Source organism: Amblyraja radiata, chromosome 49 (assembly GCF_010909765.2).
Source record: "Amblyraja radiata isolate CabotCenter1 chromosome 49, sAmbRad1.1.pri, whole genome shotgun sequence".
Lineage (NCBI taxonomy): Eukaryota > Metazoa > Chordata > Chondrichthyes > Rajiformes > Rajidae > Amblyraja > Amblyraja radiata.
The window spans coordinates 218,214-228,444 of NC_046004.1; the positions used below are offsets into that span (position 1 = coordinate 218,214).

Genomic DNA, 10,231 nt, shown 5'->3' on the forward strand with positions numbered 1-10,231 from the left:
CTCACCCTCACCCTCACCGCCTACCCAGGCGCGGACCACCGAAACTGCCGCCCGCTGTCGTTGACTCCCACCACCTCCCCGGGAAGGACCACTGTCAATAACCTTCATTGTCTTCAGAAAGCCACTGATGCTGCTGCCCGTATCCCTACTCCAGCCCCCCACGGACCGCCCGCCGACCCTCCCTCCCTCGCCTCTCCACCGGCCAGAGCCGCCACCTCACCAGAGATCCCGGTCGTGATGACTGCTGGGTCCGAGTGATCCCCCTCCCTAGAGGGTAGATGCATCAGTAGTGATGGGTCTTCCCCTTCCCCCTCTTTTAATCAGCTCACCCCGACCACACACCCGCCAGTTAAAATTCCCCGCGACATCATGGATCACAATTTCTACGAATTCCGATATATAAAACTGTCGGCTCACACAACATGTGAATGCTAGTCTTCACAAAATACACGCAAACATTTTCTGAGATTTCAGGAAATTCCCGGGCCCCCTTTTGGACCCCGGGCCTGGGTACGATGTACCCCCTGCACCCCCCTCTCATAGGTTCTGGTAACACCGTTACACCCTACAACCCCTTACTGTTGCACGGATCCACCCCACACCCCACATTGTAACACTGATAGAAACATAGAAAATAGGTGCAGGAGTAGGCCATTCGGCCCTTCGAGCCTGCACCGCCGTTCAATATGATCATGGCTGATCATCCAACTCAGTATCCTGTACCTGCCTTCTCTCCATACCCCCTGATCCCTTTAGCCACAAGGGCCACATCTAACTCCCTCTTAAATATAGCCAATGAACTGGCCTCAACTACCTTCTGTGGCAGAGAATTCCACAGATTCACCACTCTGTGTGAAAAATGTTTTTCTCATCTCGGTCCTAAAAGACTTCCCCCTTATCCTTAAACTGTGACCCCTTGTTCTGGGCTTCCCCAACATCGGGAACAATCTTCCTGCATCTAGCCTGTCCAACCCCTTAAGAATTTTGTAAGTTTCTATAAGATTCCCCTCAATCTTCTAAATTGTAGCGAGTACAAGCCGAGTCTATCCAGTCTTTCTTCACATGAAAGTCCTGTGATACACCTCACACTGTAACACTGATACACCCCACACTGTAACACCGATACACCCCACACTGTAACACTGATACACCCCACACTGTAACACTGATACACCCCACACTGTAACACTGATACACCCACTGTAACACTGATACAACCCCACACTGTAACACTGATACACCCCACACTGTAACACTGATACAGCCCACACTGTAACACTGATACACCCCACACTGTAACACTGATACACCCCACACTGTAACACTGATACACCCCACACTGTAACACTGATACACCCCACACTGTAACACTGATACACCCCACACTGTAACACTGTTGTATCAGTAACACATTTAGTCTCTGTTATTCTGCTCTGGGTTATTCCCCGCTTGTGTCCACCTGTTTCCTGGCAACTGGAACCAGTTTTTCTACATTTCCTGTGGTTTAGCTGTTGAGATCGAGGCCGCCGCCTGTCACCAGTTTCCTGGTTCATCTCAGCGGTGGAGTCGCCCTGAGTTGTTGTGTTGTGGAGATCTGGCCCTGCAGACCCCGGCCTCTCCTGCACCCTGACCCTGACCCTGACTGCCCTACACCAGGAGTTTGCTGCTTCGCTCCGGCCAGGACTGGAGCTGATCCCGCCCCGGAACCCCGGGGGTTCCCCAGCCGGCCATGGAGCATCAGCTGGAGCCCAGCGCTCCCTCCACCCAACTGGAACCTGACGCCACCTTTACCCAGGGCCCGGGCGTTAACCCTGTAAACCCTGCCGACCTCTCCCGACTGTACCCCCCTCTCCCGCGGGGTGAGTTCTCCCCCTCTGTCCTCCCCCCGCCCCCGGGCCAGAGCCACCGGGATGAATTCTTCGCTCTGCGGGTGAGTGTGGGCCGCGCGGTGGCTGGGAGATAGAAACATAGAAAATAGGTGCAGGAGTAGAGGCCATTCGGCCCTTCGAGCCTGCACCGCCATTCAATATGATCATGGCTGATCATCCAACTCAGTATCCTGTACCTGCCTTCTCTCCATACCCCCCTGATCCCTTTAGCCACAAGGGCCACATCTAACTCCCTCTTAAATATAGCCAATGAACTGGCCTCAACTACCTTTTGTGGCAGAGAATTCCACAGATATGGCAAGAATGTCTTTCCTCAGATTAGGAGACCAAAACTGTATGCAATACTCCAGGTGTGGTCTCACCAAGACCCTGTACAACTGCAGTAGAACCTCCCTGCTCCTATACTCAAATCCTTTTGCTATGAATCTTATACTCAAATCCTTTTGCTATGATGGGTCTGGGATACTGCTGGGCATCTGGGCATCACCTCCTGGGGCCAGCGAGGGAAGGACAGGTGGGAGTGGTCCCTAACCCTGATGGTTGGGGTCAGAGAGAGGACAGAGGGTCCATCTATCCCTCTGTCTCCCAGTGAACAGTCACTGTCTCTGTGTCCCCAGTGGATGGAAATCCTCTCACCCTCTGTCTGTGTGTTTTATAGAAACATATAAAATTATAAAAGGACTGGACAAGCTAGATGCACGAAAAATGTTCCCAATGTTGGGCGAGTCCAGAACCAGGGGCCACACAGTCTTAGAATAAAGGGGAGGTCATTTAGGACTGAGATGAGAAAAAACGTTTCCACCCAGAGAGTTGTGAATTTATGGAATTCCCTGCCACACAGGGCAGTGGAGGCCAAGTCACTGGATGGATTTAAGAGAGAGTTAGATAGAGCTCTAGGGGCTCGTGGAGTCAAGGGATATGGGGAGAAGGCAGGCACGGGTTATTGATAGGGGACGATCAGCCAAGACCACAATGAATGGCGGTGCTGGCTCGAAGGGCCGAATGGCCTCCTCCTGCACCTATTGTCTATGTTTCTCACTGTGTCCCTCTGTGTTTCTCTGTTTCTGTGTCCCTCGCTCGTCTCTCTGTCTTTAACTCTCTCTCTCTCTCTCTCTCTCTCTCTCTCTGCCTTTGTGTCGGTCTCTAACTGTCAATGTGTGCCCCTCCCTGTCTGATTCACTCTGTGTGTCTCTGTCTCTCCCTCTGTCTTTCTCTCTATCTGTCACTGTGTATGTTTAATTCATATTTTTATTAGCTGCAGTGTACATTAGTATAAACCGCGGCTTATGACAAAATACAATTATTGTACATCTTCCCTTTTAATTTAACAAAAATGAAATAGAGAAAGAGAAAGAGAAAGAAAGAGAGAAAGTAAAAAGAGAGTGAATATGTAAACAGATGGCACAATGGGCTAAGTGTTCGGCTGGCGACCGGAAGGTAGCCGGTTCAAATCCCGCTTGGAGTGCATACTGTCATTGTGTCCTTGGGCAATACACTTCACCCACCTTTGCCTGTGTGTGAATGTGTGTGAATGTGTGTGAGTGATTGGTGGTGGTCGGAGGGGCCGTAGGCGCAGATTGGCAGCCACGCTTCCGTCAGTCTGCCCCAGGGCAGCTGTGGCTACAGAAGTAGCTTACCACCACCGAGTGTGACTGAGGAGTGAATGAATAATGCGATGTAAAGCGCCTTGAGTATTAGAAAGGCGCTATATAAATTCCATCCATTATTATTATTATTAAACTCCTGAACTAACAAAGAGTGTCATCACAGAGTCAGTAAGAACTTAAAAAAAAAATAAGCAGACCAAAACGAAAAATAATAATAAAAAATAAATAAATAAAAGACCAAAACGTATTGATATACCTGCTTCGTTTCTCACCAGACCCGTCACCCTGTTCGTAAATCGGTTTAATTCCAAAGTTGTGTTGCACATCTAAATGGTGGCCGATTAGGAAAGGGGAGATGCAACGCGACCTGGGTGTCATGGTATACCAGTCATTTAAAGTAGGCATGCAGGTGCAGCAGGCAGTGAAGAAAGCGAATGGTATGTTAGCATTCATAGCAAAAGGATTTGAGTAAAGGAGCAGGGAGGTTCTACTGCAGTTGTACAGGGTCTTGGTGAGACCACACCTGGAGTATTGCGTACAGTTTTGGTCTCCTAATCTGAGGAAAGACATTGTTGCCATAAAGGGAGCGCAGAGAAGGTTCACCAGACTGATTCTTGGGATGTCAGGACGTTCATATGTAGAAAGACTGGATAGACTCGGCTTGTACTCGCTAGAATTTAGAAGATTGAGGGGGGATCTTATAGAAACGTACAAAATTCTTAAGGGGTTGGACAGGCTAGATGCAGGAAGATTGTTCCCGATGTTGGGGAAGTCCAGAACAGGGGTTCACAGTTTAAGGATAAGGGGGAAGTCTTTTAGGACCGAGATGAGAAAAACATTTTTCACACAGTGAGTGGTGAATCTCTGGAATTCTCTGCCACAGAAGGTAGTTGAGGCCAGTTCATTGGCTATATTTAAGATGGAGTTAGATGTGGCCCTTGTGGCTAAAGGGATCAGGGGGTATGGAGAGAAGGCAGGTACAGGATACTGAGTTGGATGATCAGCCATGATCATATTGAATGGCGGTGCAGGCTCGAAGGGCCAAATGGCCAACTCCTGCACCTACAGTGGCTTGCAAAAGTATTCAGCCCCCTTTACTCTGATACCCCTAAATAAAATCCAGTGCAACCAATTGCCTTCAGAAGTCACCTAATTAGTAAATAGAGTCCACTTGTGTGTAATCTAATCTCAGTATAAATACAGCTGTTCTGTGAAGGCCTCAGAGGTTTGTTAGAGAACATTAGTGAACAAACAGCATCATGAAGCCCAAGGAACACACCAGACAGGTCAGGGATAAAGTTGTGGAGAAGTTTAAAGCAGGGTTAGGTTATAAAAAAATATCCCAAGCTTTGAACATCTCACGGAGCACTGTTCAATCCATCATCCGAAAATGGAAAGAGTATGGCACAACTGCAAACCTACCAAGACATGGCCGTCCACCTAAACTGACAGGCCGGGCAAGGAGAGCATTGATCAGAGAAGCAGCCAAGAGGCCCATGGTAACTCTGGAGGAGCTGCAGAGATCCACAGCTCAGGTGGGAGAATCTGTCCACAGGACAACTATTAGTCGTGCACTCCACAAATCGGGCCTTTATGGAAGAGTGGCAAGAAGAAAGCCATTGTTGAAAAAAAGCCATAAGAAGTCCCGTTTGCAGTTTGCCACAAGCCATGTGGGGGACGAGCAAACATGTGGAGGAAGGTGCTCTGGTCAGATGAGACCAAAATTGAAGTTTTTGGCCTAAATGCAAAATGCTATGTGTGGCGGAAAACTAACACTGCACATCACCCTGAACACACCATCCCCACTGTGAAACATGGTGGTGGCAGCATCATGCTGTGGGGATGCTTTTCTTCAGCAGGGACAGGGAAGCTGGTCAGAGTTGATGGGAAGATGGATGGGGCCAAATACAGGGCAATCTTGGAAGAAAACCTGTTAGAGTCTGCAAAAGACTTGAGACTGGGGCGGAGGTTCACCTTCCAGCAGGACAACGACCCTAAACATACAGCCAGAGCTACAATGGAAAGGTTTAGATCAAAGCATATTCATGTGTTAGAATGGCCCAGTCAAAGTCCAGACCTAAATCCAATTGAGAATCTCTGGCAAGACTTGAAAATTGCTGTTCACAGACGCTCTCCATCCAATCTGACTGAGCTTGAGCTATTTTGCAAAGAAGAATGGGCAAAAATGTCAGTCTCTAGATGTGCAAAGCTGGTAGAGACATACCCCAAAAGACTTGCAGCTGTAATTGCAGCGAAAGGTGGTTCTACAAAGTATTGACTCAGGGGGGCTGAATACTTTTGCACGCCACACTTTTCAGTTTTTTATTTGTAAAAAAATTTGAAAACCATGTATCATTTTCCTTCCACTTCACAATTATGCACCACTTTGTGTTGGTCTATCACATAAAATCTCAATAAAATACATTTACGTTTGTGGTTGTAACGTGACAAAATGTGGAAAAGTTCAAGGGGTATGAAAACTTTTGCAAGCCACTGTATTTTCTATGTTTCTATGTATACTTGTAATGAATCAATGAAAGGAGACCATATCTTTGAAAATTGCTCTGATTTTCCTGCTAAGACGAGTCTCATATCTTCAAGATGTGGCTTCTCAGACATGCATGTGATCCACATTTAAGAGTTGGGGTAGAAGCATTTTTCCACAATTTAAGTGTCTATCTTGTTCTGTGTTCCTCTCTCTCTGTGTCTGTGTCTGTGTCCCTGTCTATGTGTCTGTCTCTGCCTCGGTCTGGCTGTGTCTGTCTCCCACATCCAGTTTCTCCCTCTCTCTCCAGTGGAGGGTCACAGTCTCTGTCTCTCCCCCCTCTCTCCCCATTCGACATAAACCATCTCTCTCTCTCTCTCCCTGTGTCTCCACAGCCAGGGGCGTTGCAAGCAGCGATCAGCGAGACTGAGAGAACACTGGAGGAGGAGGATGGCAAAGTGCAGGGAACCTGGCTCCTCACAGAGTGAGAGACCCCTGATCACAGTGGAGTGGCGTGGGGGAGAGGGGAGGGGAGAGGGGGGTTGAGAGAGGGGGAGAGGGAAGAGTGCCTGGCTTCAGCCGGTGAGACATCAGTGGAGAGGGTGCGAGGGAGGAGGGGGGTCGGGACAGGGGAAGGGGATGTCGGAGGGGACGGGCGGGAGAGGAGAAGGTTTCCGAGGGACAGGGAGGGTGGGGGAGAGGAGAGGGAGGTGCGGATAGTGGGAGAGGGGAACTGGGTAGAGAGGGAATCCCACAGCTTGACTGACCCCTTGACCCACAGGTGAGGATGTGGATAATGGGGTCAGGCTGTGGGTCAGGGTCAGGCTGTGGGTCATGGGTCAGTCTGTGGGTCAGGGCGGGTGAGACTGAGCGAGGGAGGGTGGGGGGAGGGTGGGGACAGACGTTCCCTATACAAAGTCCCGTTGCCAGTGAGCAGGATTGAGTGAGTCAAGTATCTCCCCGTCTCCTGCCCCACTCAGGGTGGACCACTGGAACCGGGAGAGCGAGAGACTGTTGCTGCTGACCCCACGAGTGCTGCTGGTGTCTCACTACGACTTTGTGGGCCTGTCCTGTCACCTGCTGGTGCGAATCCCCCTGCAGTACATCGACACCATCACTGTTGGCCCCTTCCACTTCCCCACAACCTCCCTCAGCAGGTGAGTCAACACTGGGCTCCCCATCCCACCCCCTTCCACTCCCCCTCCCCCACCCTGGGGAATCCCCCTCCCCTTTCCATCCCCACCCTGGGGAAGCCCCCACACCCCCCCCCCTCCCCCACCCTGGGGGAACCAAACCCACCTCCCCCTCCCCGACCTTGGGGGTCCCCACACTCCACCCCCACCCTGGGGGAAGCACACTCACCCACCATTGCGTCCACACCCCACCTTCGTCCCACCTTGGGGATCCCTCAAACCCCTCCCCACCCTGGGGGTCTCCCCCCTCCTGCCTCCCCACTATGGGGTCCCACAGCCCTGCTCCCCAATTCTGGGGGTCCCCACACCTGCCCTCCCTGGGGTCCCACTTCCTGCCCACTCTGGTGGTCCCCAACCCCCTCGCCCTCTCCAGACTGGGGGGCCCTCATCACGCTTCCCCCTGGGGGGATCACACCCTCCCTCCCCGACCCTGGGTGTCCCCTCACCCCCTCCCCAACCTAGGGGTGCTCACCACCCCTCCCCTCCCTGGGGGCCCCCACACTCACATTTATGATTGGGAGGGGGGGCTTTGGAAGGGTCTAGGACTGGGGGGCTGTAGGAGGGTGGGTGAGGGGGATGTGGGGGTGTTTAGGACTGGGGCGTGGGTTATGGGGGTGTCTAGTGAGGTGGGGGTGTGTGAGTGTGAGGGATGTGTGTGTGTGAATGTGGGGGAGTGAGTGTCAGGGGTGTGTGTGTCAGTGTGAGTTTGGGGGGGGTGTGAGTGGGGGATGGGTTGTGAGTGTGGGGGGTGTGAATCGGGGGGCTTTGTGAGTGTAGTGGGGTGCGAGTGTGTGTGTGAGTGTGAGCGGGTGTATTAGTGTGTGTGTGAGTGTGAGTGTAGTGGGGTGCGAGTGTGTGTGTGAGTGTGAGCGGGTGTGAACTAACCGCGTTGTCCTTTGAGCCCAGGCGTTGTGGGCTGGGGTTACGGCTGGGATGGGACAAACTGCATGAGTCAACGTTCCGTTCCCGCTGGAACCCCTGGGCTCGGGATCTGCCGACCGTCATCCTGACAGAACATCCCGGCGTAGAGAGCGGGCACCTGGCACCCCTCGGCTCGGTGAGTGGGGAGACTGGGGGTGGGAGGGAGGTAGGGCAACCGTGCATCTCTCCACCTGTGTGTGTGTGTGTGTGTGTGTGTGTGTGTGTGTGTGTGTGTGTGTGTGTGTGTGTGTGTGTGTGTGTGTGCGTGTGTGCGTGTGTGCGTGTGTGCGTGTGTGCGTGTGTCTGTGTGTCTGTGTGTCTGTGTGTCTGTGTGTGTGTTCAAGTTCAAGTTCAAGTGAGTTTATTGTCATGTGTCCCTGTATAGGACAATGAAATTCTTGCTTTGCTTAAGCACACAGAAAATAGTAGGCATTTACTACAAAACAGATAAATGTGTCCATATACCATGATATAAATATATACACACATGAATAAATAAACTGGTAGTGCAAATAACAGAAAGTGGTTGCTAATAATCAGAGTTTTGTCCGAGCCAGGTTTAATAGCCTGATGGCTGAGGGGAAGTAGCTATTCCTGAACCTGGTTGTTGCAGTCTTCAGGCTCCTGTACCTTCTACCTGAAGGTAGCAGGGAGATGAGTGTGTGGCCAGGATGGTGTGGGTCTTTGATGATACTGCCAGCCTTTTTGAGGCAGCGACTGCGATAAATCCCCTCGATGGAAGGAAGGTCAGTGCCGATGATGGACTGGGCAGTGTTTACTACTTTTTGTAGTCTTTTCCTCTCCAGGGCGCTCAAATTGCCGAACCAAGCCACGATGCAACCGGTCAGCATGCTCTCGACTGTGCACCTGTAGAAGTTAGAGAGAGTCTTCCTTGACAATCCGACTCTCCGTAATCCTCTCAGGAAGTAGAGGCGCTGATGAGCTTTTTTGATAATTGCGTTAGTGTTCTCGGACCAGGAAAGATCTTCAGAGATGTGCACGCCCAGGAATTTGAAGTTCTTGACCCTTTCAACCATCGACCCGTTGATATAAATGGGGCTGTGGGTCCCCCTCCTACTCCTTCCAAAGTCCACAATCAGTTCCTTGGTTTTGCTGGTGTTGAGGGCCAGGTTATTGCGCTGGCACCATATGGACAGTTGCTCGATCTCTCTTCTGTACTCTGACTCATCCCCATCAGTGATACGCCCCACAATAGTGGTGTCGTCAGCGAACTTGATGATGGAGTTCGCACTGTGGTTCGCTACGCAGTCATGGGTATAGAGTGAGTACAGCAGGGGGCTGAGCACGCAGCCTTGAGGTGCTCCCGTGCTGATTGTTATTGAGGCTGACACATTTCCACCAATACGAACAGACTGTGGTCTGTGGACGAGGAAGTCGAGGATCCAGTTGCAGAGGGATGCGCAGAGACCCAGTTCTGCGAATTTGGTAACCAGTTTGGAGGGGATGATTGTGTTAAATGCCGAGCTGTAATCAATGAATAACAGCCTGACATATGAGTTTTTGTTGTCCAAGTGGTCCAGTGCGGAGTGGAGGGCCAGCGAGATCGCATCCACCGTTGATCTGTTGTGGCGGTACGCGAACTGCAGTGGGTCCAGGTTTTTGTCGATGTAGGAGTTGATTTGCTCCATGATCAACCTCTCAAAGCACTTCATCACCACCGGCGTTAGTGCCACTGGTCGATAGTCATTGAGGCATGTCACCTTACTCTTCTTGGGCACCGGTATAATTGATGCCCTTTTAAAGCAGGTGGGGACCTCAGACCTCAGAAGTGAGAGGTTGAAAATATCCGTAAAAACTCCCGCCAGTTGGTCCGCACAGGTTTTTAGAACACGGCCGGGTATACCATCAGGTCCAGGTGCTTTTCGGGGGTTCACCCCTCTGAAGGATTTCCTGACATCGGCCTCTGTGACTGAGACTGAAATGCCATCACAACGAATGGGGGATCGGGAAGGCACATCAGTATTCTCCCTGTCAAAGCGTGCGTAAAACGCATTGAGCTCGTCAGGGAGTGATGTTACACCGGCATTCGAGCTGCCTCCTGGTTTTGCCTTGTAGGAGGTGATTGCATTCAGACCCTGCCACAGCTGCCGAACATCTGTCTCGTCCTCCAGTTTG

General features: G+C 51.3%; 1 protein-coding gene across 1 annotated transcript in view; it reads left to right on the forward strand.

The window, feature by feature from the left end:
* Window positions 1-1,497: 1,497 nt before the first annotated feature.
* The window catches only part of LOC116968992 (tumor protein p63-regulated gene 1-like protein), an 11,597-nt gene continuing 2,863 nt past the window's right edge, over window positions 1,498-10,231 (forward strand). Inside the window, exons 1-4 of the mRNA XM_033015971.1 lie at window positions 1,498-1,930; window positions 6,377-6,465; window positions 6,962-7,138; window positions 8,081-8,231. Coding sequence (XP_032871862.1) covers window positions 1,730-1,930; window positions 6,377-6,465; window positions 6,962-7,138; window positions 8,081-8,231 — 618 coding nt within the window. The 5' untranslated portion in view covers window positions 1,498-1,729. The remainder of the gene's footprint in view (window positions 1,931-6,376; window positions 6,466-6,961; window positions 7,139-8,080; window positions 8,232-10,231) is intronic.